This window comes from Parus major, chromosome 1, assembly GCF_001522545.3.
Source record: "Parus major isolate Abel chromosome 1, Parus_major1.1, whole genome shotgun sequence".
NCBI classification, from domain to species: domain Eukaryota; kingdom Metazoa; phylum Chordata; class Aves; order Passeriformes; family Paridae; genus Parus; species Parus major.
This window is the reverse complement of record NC_031768.1, coordinates 113552621-113566206: the sequence shown is the minus strand read 5'-3', so window position 1 is coordinate 113566206 and position 13586 is coordinate 113552621. Positions and strand designations below refer to the sequence as shown.

Genomic DNA, 13586 nt, shown 5'->3' with positions numbered 1-13586 from the left:
CTCAGGGAGCTCCTCAGGAGAGGCCAAAGCTTGGCCTGGCCCTCACAGGGCTCAGGGAGCTCCTCAGAAGATCCAGGTGGGAATAAATCCCTGGATACAAGTCCCCAGCCAGCTCCCACTGACTTTCATTTAACTTTGGCTCAACTAAAACCATGAACATTTCTGAAATTCCCCACAGGCACCTTTACGACGTTTTGGTGGCTTTGCATCACCAATTTTCCCCTTTGTCATTTGCCCCTGACCTCACAAGAGAAAAGATCCTGTTTTAAACACCATATGCCTTAGTCACAAAAAACCATGAGCATGCTGGAAAAAACAAAGAATGGTTTTTTTAAGATTTCTTTGTGGTTTGGTTATTTTCCCCTCATGGACTGAACAGACATTTCTCAAATATAGCACAGCTCTCAATCTTCTCCTTTTCTTTGGAAAGAATCTTTTCTAATATTGTGTGATGAAGAAAGGAGATAATTACCACAAGAATAAGAGAGCTGAATGGCTTGGAAAGAAAGAAGAGATCTTCATTCTTCCCACCATCACAACATTAACAAAGACTTTGGGGTAAGTGGAAACATCTTTTAAAATCCACAGCTGGAATAATTACATATAACACAAAGAAACACAAGTAGCCTTTAACTGGAAGTATCTGGTTTTGCAAAAAAAAAAAATAACAACCCAACCCACAGTAATTGTTCTGTGCAAATATACATGAATAGATTATTTATATATAAAATCAAGTGATGGTGGCAGGGGGAAACAAAGCTTTAAGCCCTTTACCTTCACCAAGCTGAATAAAGAGTTTGAGTGATTCTGCAGTGAGCACTTTCCCCTTGAAAGCAGCAGGAGGAGCAGGTATCCTCCCAAAACCCTTTCTGTATTGCTCTGAGCTTTTCTGGAGAGCAGCACCAGTGATTCCCAAACTAATGAACCCAAATGCTCTGAGGGGCTGACTTGGCCTGGATTATTGCTCCCTGTGGTCTCAGCTTTCACTGAGTTTTTAAAACCTGGATTACCAAGTGAATCCAGAACTCCGTGGTAAATAGGGACAGGACCCTATTAACACTTTGCAGGATTGATCAGTCTTATTTTTATTTTCTTTCCCTGTGTTTCTCACTGACCTCCTAATGTGCTGTATTTAATCCCAGCCATTACTCTCTGCAGAGTGCAGACAGGGATGATTTCTGCAGGTGAAAGAGTGCATTTTATGCCTTGTTAATAGGCAAATTTCCAAAAGGATTCCTATTACTCAGACTGTGCAATAACCACAAGGCCTTTCACATTCATCTCCACAAAACAGCCCCATGAAGTTCATTTTGCATCTACAGAACATATTGCTGGGAGGTTTTTAATACCTGATCTGTGGAGTGCCCATTGGCTCCACTTCCAACTGCTTTGAACTTTAAAACAGTTGTTATCAGGAAGACTTCAAGTTATTCTTAAGAAAGGTGGTGCACAGCAAGTACAGCCTCAGCCAGAATGTTGTGGGGTTTATAGGAAAGCCATGGACAAGGAACACACCCCATGGGGAAGCCCGAGACCTATGAGCCCAAGCCCTCTGAGCAGCACCTGCCAAGCAGCCTTCAAGAAGGGGATGCTGACATTAAAATTCGATTTAAAAGGGCAATATACTGTTCTTTTGTCCCATGTTCTGGTGGCCAGACTGAAAGGGTCGCTTTAAACCCCCTTTTTTTGCATGCTGGTCTGTCCACCGCTGAGGTCTGTCCAGAACAAGAGCAGAGTGGGCACAGATCAATCCCTTTTACAACTTAATAATGAATTTAACATTTTTCTTTCAGCCAGCTTAACTTTCTCATTCTGCCAGTGTCAAAATGCTGCAGGCCATGGCATGTAAAAGGAAATGTCATCCTTTAAAAACACAATAGGTTCTGCATTCTGTGTGATGTGGGACTCTTTCTCTGTGCCCCTTGGTCATTACAGCAGCTGCTAAAGCTTAGTTATGAAGCTCCCAAATCCTTCCTTACACTCCCATGCAGGGGTCTGTGCTAAGGTTTAGAAGAATTACAGATTCAGAATTTAAAAAAAGAAATAAGGAACATAAAATTAAGTAGAAACAATTAAAAAAAAAAGGGTTGTAGTCAGGATTTATTAATCTATTGCTTCTGCTGCTGGGCTGCCACTGAGGACAAGGCATTTTACTAATACCTTGCAAAACCAAACAAATAACAATAAAGAATCCACCCCAAACCCAGTGTGCTGTTGAAGTGCTGAGAACTGTGAAAATCAAATGAGATTTGATTGTTATCAATGTGGGGCAGATTTAATTCTGGAAGAACTCCTGAGTAGCTCAGGGACAGAGGAGGGAGTGCAGAAGTCAGGATTTTTCTCCTACACCCATAGCTGGGACACTGGCCTGTGTCTGGTGCTGAAATAAAATTGATTTGTTTTTGCACAGAAGGAAAAATATCCAAAATAGTTTATTTCAGTGAGCAAACTGCTGCTGGGGCACAGTGTGAATATTCTGTCACTGATGGCATGAGGAGATCCCCAAATTAACTCCTTTAACCTGACAGAGTCTATTGAGCAGTGACTGTCAAAACAGTGTGACAGTAATCCAGGGATTAATTTAACTTTCCCCCACTTACAGTAACTGTTCCTGTGTGCTCTGTTCACAAGAAAAATCAGTAAAGCTGCTTGCTGATCTCCCACATCACCTGAACTCCAGTGATAGCTTTTGATAACTCTTTTTGTAGCTAGGGATGAGGCTCTGTCAGGGATAGCGGGAGCTGCTTTGCAATTCCTCCAGGGAATTGCTCCCAGCCCGTGGGACAGCTAAATCCAGGGAACCATGGCTGTTGCTGCCAGTGGGGCTGAGGGGCTGACAGCTGCAGAAATGTTTACCCAGCAAGTGACAGCAGCTCTCTGGATCCAGCACCAATCTAAGGAACAATTACAAAACCGGTCCAAGCTGCAACCCAGAGGATCTCTTGCATGGAGCAACGATGGAGATAAACACATTAGGCATCTTCCCTCTCCTCTGAGACTTGAGACGAGCTGAATTTAATTAGTTTTAAGTCTCTTCTACTGGAAAGCTGAAAGTAAAAAGTGTTTTCTTAAATCAGGTATTCAGAGGACCTAATCCAGGTCTTTGCTGGCAAAAAGGAGCATTTTATGGAGAGCAACAGCTTTCAAGGCCCCATTCAAACAAGTTAAGAGACCATTCTGAGCAAGATAATTTCTTCCAGCATCTGGAGTGCGACATAAACTCCCACCCTCGGGTGAGCGGAGGAGAATTGGTACAGCCGAGCTGTGAGCAGCACAGCTCCGTCCCAAACCACTCCAGCCTGCTGCCAGCAGGATCAACCCTGGAACAGGGCTGAGAGGAAATCATGGAGCACTGTTTGCTCTCAGGAGCCAGGAACACAGAACTCATTCCATGGGAGCACTCCACATCCACTCCAGCAAGGCCCCTGACTGCAGAAGGGGCAGAAATGGCCCCAGGAAAACAGAGCAGTAATCTGTCTGAGGAGCTCCACTGGGCAGGAAAACATAAAATAGGGGTGAGGGGAGGGAGATGGGAGACTGATGGGAATCTGGGATACAGTGGAATACAGGTAAAGGGTTTGGGGAATGCTGGGGTTTGCCACAGTTAATGACATCCCTTGAGCTGGTGTTTCTGTGCACCTTGTGCATCTCAGATTGCTGACATATGGTTTTTGGTGGCAAAACCACATCCAGTCCATTGTCCCCTGCTCTGTCAGTCCCTGACTTGCTGAGGGCTGGAGGAAATCCAAATGCTGTCCTAACACATCCAGCGCCAGCCTCCTACACAAAACATCCCACCAGGGTTCAATATGCAAAGCCATGCCAGGGCTTAAACTGATGCCCGATTTTCCCACAAAGGAGTTTTCTCTGCCACAAATGAATGCTGTGAATTGCTCAAACAAGACAATGGAGCTGCTCTATTAATGGTCTGTTGCCTGAGGGTGCTCCTGTTGAATTTGTCCTTAATGGTTACATGGCATAAAATTTAAGTGATGGGTCTGATTTTGTGCTATGATGGTTACTTGCAGGCTTTGAGAAATGAATTTTAAATGGAGGAATTAAAATTCATTAAATATTGACACAGGGAATAAGAGATGCCAGCTCAACATCTCAGGCTGCTTGTAACAGGGGTTCAGGAAGTTAATGGAGCTCTGCAGGGTGTTTGGGAGGTTCCTGAATTCAGAGACCAAGCTCAATGTTCCTCTTTGCTTTCAGTAACGAGGCTGCCACTGTTCAGCTCAGCTTGAGGAGGAGATGAAAAGGAGGTAAATTATTTTTCTTACCTGAAGCAGGTGAATTACCCCAGGAAATGACAAGGTGACAATTACACACGGGGGACTAAATTCTGAAAGGCTACCACGCTCTGCTGAACTCCCTGCTGGGGGTGTAATTATTTCCCGTGACACACATTTCAAGCGCTGGGATTTCAGGGCTTTGGCAATTTAGATCAGCTTGTGCCCTGCGTTAACCCTCGGCAGTGCAGAGCCCTGCCTGGGCGTGATGCTCTCCCCACACACACCTTGGTCCTTTCCTGACTACACCGTGTGGATCGAGGGCTGCGCTCGGATCCCTCGCTCCTCCCGGATTAACTTGCCACAGTCTAACTCCGTGGATAAGGTGGTGCCAGAGGTGGAGTTGGACGGGTGGGGTTGCTTACACTGCAGTCCGTAAAAGAAACAAAAGGCCTTGCATGCAAGAGAAGAGAAATGGAGAAAAGTAAATAAATGAACGAAGCAAAACTGAAAAAAAAACAAGCGTGAGAATGATACAAAAGCCATTTAAATCAAAAGAGACTCCACGTATGAAAACAGAAAAATCACAGATTGTATTCAACAATGGTTTGGATTGGCTTAGTGATAACACACCCTTGCACAGCATTTCCCATCTAAGCTGCTTACCTCACCAGGGAAAAGAGAAAACAATCCCAGAGAAACCAGAGAGAAACACTGGAATCACTGGTATCGTGCTCTCTGTGAAATTACTTCTGAAGGAGAAGCTGGATGTGCCACATTAACTCACTTAATGATTCTAATGATTAAGCAACACTGCTGTGCAGCAGCAGCGCAGGTGCAGAAATGGGGGGTGTGCACACGTGTGTGCAGCCCCGGATTCTGTTATTCACCTATTGCTCAGTAAATTAACAGCCCTTGCCTAATGCTTTACGTCTGCTTTAGGGAGGCTTCAGGGAGGCGCTGCCTTGCACAGACTCCTGCAAAGTTTCCAGCATATTCTGCACCGTGTTAGCCCTTAAACTAAACATTTTAATTATACTAAATATTTTAATTAGCTGCAACTGTTCTCCAAAACGTATTTGAATAAACGATCTCCTGAGATGCGAACAAAACAAAGATACCAATACATTTTTTATGCATTTTGTGCTAAAACAGGCTAAAGTACTATAATTAGAAAGCTGCAATATGTGCAAATACATTAATCCTTTATCTCTGCCTTATCACAAACCAGGGACCCTTTGACTGACATACCCTGGGATTGCTCCGTGAGCTGCATCTGTTTTTTGTGGACAGCAACACTGCTTTCAGTGCAATCTGAGAGCGAGTTCAAAATGTTCCCTTCTTCTCCCTCTCGTCCCCGCAGCCCTCGGGGAGGGTCTTTGCCTCAACAGCCACTCCTGGCATTTATGTCACCAGCCTTGCATGGGGAGGGGATTTTTCCCCATGGAAAAGCTCCAGCCTTTCCCACCTCAAAGTGTGAAGGGAACTTAACCCATTTTGAAGTGGGTGCCTCATGGCTGGGAGCCTGGAGTGAGGAAATGGGAACCTCTGGGGGTTCAGGGTCACCCCCTGGTCCTGCAGAGTGGGGTCCCCTTGTCCCTTTGGAAAGTCCTGCTGGAGAGGAGCCAAGCAGAGCCACGGCAGGGTCCAGGACAGAGCCAGGACAAAATGCCCAGGGGCAGAAGGGGCTGACTGACAGCTTGGGAACGCTCTCCAAGCTCCTGCTCAGCCCTGCCTCTTTCACAGGGCTAGTGGTTCTCTAAAAGGGTGTTTACACTCGATTTTAAGGATTGATCCCTTCTCACAAACCGCTCTAAAGCTCACCACATGATTTAACCACAGCATTTCCTTTGTTTTCCCTCTGCCCTTTTAAACTGCTCATTACACTTCAGTGGAACTATAAGCAGAATTTCTTTGGCTCCAAAATCTTACTTTACAGCAGCATCCATCACCTCTCAGTAGACCTCCCTGCTTTGAAGTGCATTCTTCAGCACAGCTTGTAAACCCCTGGCTCTGAATAAAGACACTTTCTAGAACAAGAGGAAAATGGCTCCTGGGATTTGGATGTGCTTTCCTGTGTTACTCAAGCGGCTTGTGTTAATGGCAGATAAAAAAACCGACAGCCCAGTTGTGTTTTATTCCTTTCCAATGTAATTTATGCTGGAAGTCCTGAAGTTCAAGCAGAAACTGTTTTGAGAAATTAATTGCCCTTGTTCAGCACTGCCCTGCTAAGCAGCACTAATTGGGCCGTGGGTGAGGCACTTCCCTGTTCTCATTAATAAATGAATTGTCATTAGAGCCAGGAAGGCCTGGTGAGAGTTCAGCAGCAGGAAATGCACACTCCAGCAAGGAGGCAATGTGCCCGTGCTCCGAGCTCAGCCCGGCCCCTCGCTCACCTGCTCGATGTCGCTGTTCTTGCGCGATTTGTAGATGAATTCTCCGATGGCCACGAACACGGACAGCACCAGCCCCGCCGCCAGCACGATGAAGATGCCCCCGATGTTCTCCACCCCGAGGGCACTGGCTTCCTTGCTGTCCTCCTCGGGGCAGCCGTTGCCTCTCCACCACTTCTCCTTCATCATGTGCAGCTTGCCCTCCTCCTGCAGCTGCAGGATGGCGATGGTGATCTTGTCCCTGTACGGGGACCCTGCGAGGGGACAGAGAGGCCTGGCAGTGCTGGCAGGCAGAAACCTCCCTTATTACAGGAGGGATTATTCCAGCTGGAAAGGGGAATCTCTGTTGGTGTCTGCCCTGGGGACTGGGAAGCAGAAGGCTCCACTGGTGCAGTTATTTGAGAATTCATGATAATGTTAGGGTTCCCTAGTGAGGTTTATTTAAGCTTTGGCAGTGGATTTTCTTGCTAAGGCATTCCTTCACATCATATTTGAATATTGCTGTGAGCACTCTGAGAATTTCCACTTTGCATCCCTTCTATTCACTTCAGCATCTGTTGGTTTTTCCTGCTGCCTGCAAATGAGGGGCTGCCTCAGAGGAGGCCACAGTCACTCAGACACCTTCTCTTCTCATTTACACCTGCACACCCACAGCTCCTCCTCAGCTAGCTACAGCTTGTAAGAACACCGTGTGGACAAGTCCTTTTTATTGTGATTTGCAACAATAGCAGCCCCGCAAGTTGAAAATAGCAACAATTTCATGCTTTTGGTTTGTGGGCCACCATTTGCTAAATGATGTGTGTGCAGGCTCTTCAGCTTTATGGTCCTGGGCAGTATCTGGTGAGGAGTGGGGTCACACTGGGTTGCTCAGTCTGCTTAGATTTGCTCTCACACACTCTGCTCAGCTTCTCCATTTTCCAAAATCCTGTAGCCTGTGTTTGTGAGAGAGGCTTTGCTTTGTGGGATCAGGATTTTGTGATAGCAAGGGGTGGGGGGCTTTCAGGAGTGGTTCTGTGATTCTGTGAGATGCTGTTTGGCTCCAAAGGCACACGTGTGCTCCCAAATCTTGCCATGGTGGACTCCCTACAGCTGGAAACACCGAGTCTCTGAAATGCAGAGCTGAAAGCCCTGCAGCTACTCCTGCCCACCTTTTCCCCTTCTTTAGTAGCATAAGACATGGAGGGACAGGACACAGGGAATGGCTCCCCACTGCCAGAGGGCAGCATTAGGTGGGATAATGGAAAGAAGTTCTTCCCTGGAGGGTGGTGAGGCCCTGGCACAGGGTACCCAGAGCAGCTGTGGCTGCCCCTGGATCCCTGGCAGTGCCCAAGGCCAGGCTGGACACTGGGGCTTGGAGCAACCTGGGATAGTGGAAGGTGTGCCTGATCATGGCAGGGGTGGCACTGAATGGGCTTTAAGGTCCCTCCCAGTCCAGGCCTTTCTCTGATTCTCAGACTTCCTTCAACTGCTATTTCACCAAAGTCACATTTTGCTGCACATTAAAGGTGTTGCAAACTCAACTCCATCAAGGCAAACCAAGCTTTAAGGCAGATTGTGTGCCAGAATTGCAGGGATCATGTCAGAAAAATCTCACTGAGGCACTATTCTGGAGTCCTTATGCATCGAAATAGCCCTGGAAATTTGGCCTCACAGCCTCAGTTTTCCTCCTTATTTTGCTGTGCAGGACATTGTTAAAAATACTTGTCCCATAGATTGACATCCCCCTCTCCATTTCCTTCATTCCTTCATTCCCCAGCCCTGTCTGAGGAGAACCAGCGTGAAGAACATTGCAGTTCCTCATTTGTTGTGCCAACACTCAGCTGCTGCTGGGGCAGAGCAGTGCCAGCACTGGGCCATGCTGTGACCACAGCTGCCAGAAAACATGTGTCAGACTATCCCAAATCCATCTGGGAAGCCAGAGACCAGCACTGCTGGAGGCAGCCAGCTCTGGGAGGAAAACGTGCCTGCTGTAAGAATGGATGATTTGTGTGCTTGCTGTTAAAGACCAAAAATAACAGTACAGAAAACAGGCCGGAAACACCTCCAAAAACTGGCTTTGCACAGAGGAGTGAATTATTACCCCTGAAAACAGCAATGCCTGGCAGAAGAGAGAGCAGAATTGTTTGTGCCTTAGGAGAGGCTTGTACCCTGCAATGGGTGAGGCTGCAGGACTCATTCATTTCCCCTGTCTGGAAGAACACAGCTGGGAGGTAAAGTGGAGCAGCCAGTCACAACACAGATTTGTGGGGTTGTTCATTCTCTCTTGTAGTGTTTATGTTGCAATCAGGATTACCACAATTCATCTGGAGGGTAACAGGCACCTCCATATTTCTACATGGACTTTTAGAGTCTGTCAAGAGAGCCTGGAGAGCTGCATTGGTAGTGGTTTATTGGTGAGCTCTAACACCACCCACAAATCCATCTCCACACTTCTTCAAATATTCAGCACATTACTTATGGCCTCTGAGCTATTAACAAACCTCTTAGGCCAAGAAATGCATTTATCTACTTTCTTAGCAGTGTCTCAAAAACTGGGAAGAGCTTTAGTGTTAGAATTACCTGCATCAGCACTGGCAGGAGTGAAACCTGCCCTGACACATCACAGAATGCCAGAATCATTGAGGGTGGGAAAGAACTGAGAGCACCGAGTTCCAGCTGTCCCACCTTGTCCCCAGCCCAGAGCACTGAGTGCCATGCCCAGGCCTTTTGTGGACATCTCCAGGGATGGGGACTCCACATCTCCCTGGAAAGCCCCTGCCAGTGCCTGGCCACCCTTTCCAAGGGGAAATCCCTCCTGATGCCTGTAACTGCTGCATTTTACTTGCAGAAGATGCTCTGATAAAATAATACATTTCCTGGATTCAGGAATTCCCTGTTTCTTTGAGAGCCATACAGTCCAGCTCTCCCACTGGAAATTTTGGAGTGACAGGCCCTGTGGTTTTACATTCCCCTGCAGGCCACTTAATCCTTGCTGAAGATCTGGTGTTAAGGGTCATAGAGAAGCCTTTTTTGTTTGTTTGTTTGTTTTTTAATTTTCCATAAAGCCTCTGCAATCAATACTCTTGAATGCTCTGAGAGAAATAACAGAGCCTTGGGGGTCCCTCTGAATAGTGGCGGGTTTAACTTGTTTATGAAATCAGTTGTTTATGAGGTGCTTGATGGTGCTGGATTATTCCACAGTGCTTGGGGATATCTATTCCCCTGAATTTTGCAGGTTTTTCTTCACAAAAAAAAATAAAGGTGCACTTCTCATACAAGAAACATAAATATATTTCAGAGCTGCATTTCCAATGGCTGCACTGTCTCTGAGGATTGCCATCTGTTCCAATTATTCCTTCATTGTTCTTGGTTTAAAGTGTGGCAGCTTTATAACTGCAAGGAAACTCTTGCCATGAGTTTGTCATTCTTGGGGATTTTAGCTTCTGTATCACTTTCCTCAGGGTGCCAAGGCTGTTCTCATGCAGCCAGTGGAAAAATATACTTGGGATGTCATGTCTGTGACAATCTGTCTGTGGTGCTCAGCACACACAGAATGGCAGTTCCAAGTGCAGAGGTGTTTCTCCCTTATTTATATCTGCTCTGTCAAGCAATGGATGAACCAATCCCCAGCTGGACAGGGCTTGGAGCAACCTGGGATAGTGGGAGGTGTCCCTGCCCAAGGCAGGGAGAGGCACTGGGTGGGCTTTGAGATTCTTTCCAACCCAAACCCTTCTGTGGTTCCATAATTCTATGAACACAGGACAAATCCTGGCTCCCCAGTGCCAATTGTTTGCAAGTGCACAGCACAAAAATCTGACACAAGTTTTAATGCTCTAGAAGATCTTAGAAAGGGTGCTGGATGTGCTAAAAAAAACGTCTGCCAGAGAGACTTCAGAGAAATTGGGAGTCTTAAAGCTCTGCATTAAAGTGGAGGAATTTCTGATTTATTTCATGACCTCAGAGCAACACCGAAGAACAGTGAGGATCAACTGCAAGGTTCTGCATCAGGGATTTCAGTGTTTTGAGTAAGCAGTTTCCTTTGGGGTACATGCAGAATCCCAGAAAGGTTTGGGTGGGAAGGGACCCTAAAGCCCTTCCAGTCAGGTGGGCAGGGACACCTTCCACTGTTCCAGGTTGCTCCAAGCCCTGTCCAACCCAGCCTTGGACACTTTCAGGGATCCAGGAGCAGCCACAGCTTCTCTGGGCACTCTGTGCCAGGGCCTGCCCACCCTCCCAGGGAGGAATTAATTCCCAATATCCCACCTAACCCTGTTTTTTCAGTGTGAATCCATTGTCACTTGTCCTGCGATCCCAGGACGGACTGAACCGTTTGCACAGGGGACACTGTGGCTGTGCTCCCCCCACAGCCTCTTCTTACCAATGGGGGTGCCCACGCCATAGCCCTTGGAGTCGATGAGCCCCCCGATCTGGGTGAGGTTGCAGTTCCTCTGGGTCACATACTCGATGCTGGTGGACTCCATGAGCAGGGCATAGTCGGTGGTGAGCACGCGCTGGATGCCCTCGTCGTTGTTCTTCACCAGCGCCGTCTGCTGCCTGCTGCTCATGAACGCCCACATCTTCTCGTACGTGGAGATTTTGGATTTCTGTGGGGGGAAAAGGAGGCACAGAATCACACCAGCACCCGAACTGCACTTGCCAAATGTTCCCCAGCCTCCCCAGCCTCAGTGCCAGAATCACATCTGGAGTGACGGAATCGGTGGCAGGCTTTTCCTTCCCATAGCATTTCCCTCTTACTGGACTTCGTGCTGGGGAATCTCTTGTTGTTTCCCACTTTCTCTGCAGTGCCAGGAACTTCATTACTGGCCTGGCTGTGAAGTGCTCTGAAGCCCTCTGGGCCCATGCTGTTCCACGGATTGGAGCACACGTGGACTGCAGCAGCTGGACACTGCTGCCCTGGAACACAGCTGCCCTCAGACACCCGTGGGGGCACACCACTGCTCCCAGAGCCTGGTGATGAGCAGAGCATCCATCTGCACCTGTTGTGTTCCTATCACTTGCCTGGAGGTCACAGACTTCAGGGATAACACACCAAATAAACTCCTGCTTTGTGCTTCCCATTGCAGTCAGGCTTAAGGATGCGATCCTTTTGCCACAGGGGTTAAGGGTAGTGTCTCCTCAGTCCCTCAAGCCCTGTCTCTGGCTTACAGCCATCTCAGCTGATTCCAGGCTCAGTTTTAAACAACAGCTTTGGGGGGATTCCTGGGAGAAGTTGATTTTCTGGTTCTTCGAATTTTAAATGTTAATATGCCTGTAAATTCAATATCTGTGAATGTCACCTGAATTCCACCTCAGTTTGGTGAGCCACAGGATACCACTAAACCCTGAAGGTGGTTAAGTGTCTTTTCTCAAGTAAAAAAACATTTTTATAGCTCAGTTGGGAATATTTTTGAAATTGATGCTATGTTTATGCACTAGACTGAATCTGATGGTGAATTTAGTGGAAGGATGTATTCCTTATTCAGAAGAGTTTGTAAGAAAGATCTTGGCTTCTCAACTTGCCAGCTCCCATTTTTTTTTCAGAATGGACCCTGTGCCAAGTTTTGGCCTCTGAATTTTCATTAATTTTGGTGGAAACACATCTGCACTTTAGAAGGCAGGAGCTGACATAAGCTGCAACACAGGACTAAGATCTGTTATGATGGAGGGGCAAGAAAGCAGTGGAAGATTTATGGATATGCTGGAAACAGAGCAGGGCAGCAGGCTGGAGAAAGAAATGTGTCACTGCTTGTGGATGGGAAACATCTTGCCTTCAGCTGGACTTCTCCCAGATTTGGCCATTCCCACAGCTGGACAGTGCTGCCTGGGGTGCTGCTGGCTTGCCCTCTTACAAGGCTTAACCATCCTGAGCTGCCCAGGCCCTGTTTTTTGGGGTATTTTCATCTGCTCTGGCCAGATCTGGCATCTCTACACAGGGAAGAGGCCAATTCTGAGGTTCCTTTCAAAGTCAGAACTCCATTCCCACCCCCCAAATAATTCCAATTGCTTTTGTTTTCATTCCCTCCCCCATCTGGCTAAAAGTCACAGCAGAAAAGTGACTTCCTTGAAAAATATTTTGTCTTTAGAATAATGTTTTCCTGGGGGAACTATTGCAGCAAGCACACCAGTGCTAAGCATTCTGAACCAATGGGCAATCACAACTGTTAGCACGTGCATTATAGACACCACTACCTACCAGAGATGCCAGCCTGAATAAATGGAAATGGAGCTTTCAGAAAAGCAGTGGGAGTACCTTGCTTTTCTAATGTGCTTCCTGATCTCCATCCCATCCAGCAGTTACACTGTGTAATCGCATCTTCCAGGGGCTTCCTGCTGCTGCTTTGAGCACAAAATCCTAAATCAAAGCTCTTTACTTTGTGTTTTTCTGTGCCTGATGCCTCCAGAAATCCTTTCTTTCCACGTGTGTCCCATACAGTCCTGGAAACCAGAGGGGTCTGGGCTTTGTCCCTCATGTCCTACATGCCACTCCCTTGTTCCTGTCCCCTCCACAGCGAGGAATGCCCAGCACGTCGTGGTTTGCTTTGAAAAATGTTGGTCTGAAAAAAATCTCTTCCCCTCGGCATTCCTTGGCTTTAGTACTATTTGATTTGACAAATCACATCTTGCAGCAGGGAAAGCCCTCGAGGTAATGTCCTTCCCAGGACACCCAGCCCTGTGCCTCACTCCCTCAGGGTGTTCTCACTGCTGCTGCAGCCCGTGGTGCTCATCCCTCCTTTGCCTGTCCCTGTTCCCAGCACTTCAGCACTCCCGGGGAGGACAGCTCCCAGAACAGAGCCACAGTCCGGAATGGCACGGCAGAGGCGCTGCAACTCTGCTGCCCCAGCTCCTTCCTGCTGCCCCAGCTTCCTCCTGCTGCCCCAGCTTCCTCCTGCTGCCCCAATTCCCTCCTGCTGCCCCAGCTTCCTCCTGCTGCCCCAGCTTCCTCCTGCTGCCCCAATTCCCTCCTGCTGCCCCAGCTTCCTCC

At 47.5% G+C, this 13586-nt stretch overlaps 1 protein-coding gene across 1 annotated transcript in view; it reads right to left on the bottom strand.

The window, feature by feature from the left end:
• GRIK1 (glutamate ionotropic receptor kainate type subunit 1) overlaps window positions 1–13586 on the bottom strand; it is a 54045-nt gene that overhangs the window by 952 nt on the left and 39507 nt on the right. Inside the window, exons 13-14 of the mRNA XM_019008772.1 lie at window positions 10983–11208; window positions 6629–6879 (exon numbers count right to left, since the gene is read on the bottom strand). Coding sequence (XP_018864317.1) covers window positions 6629–6879; window positions 10983–11208 — 477 coding nt within the window. The remainder of the gene's footprint in view (window positions 1–6628; window positions 6880–10982; window positions 11209–13586) is intronic.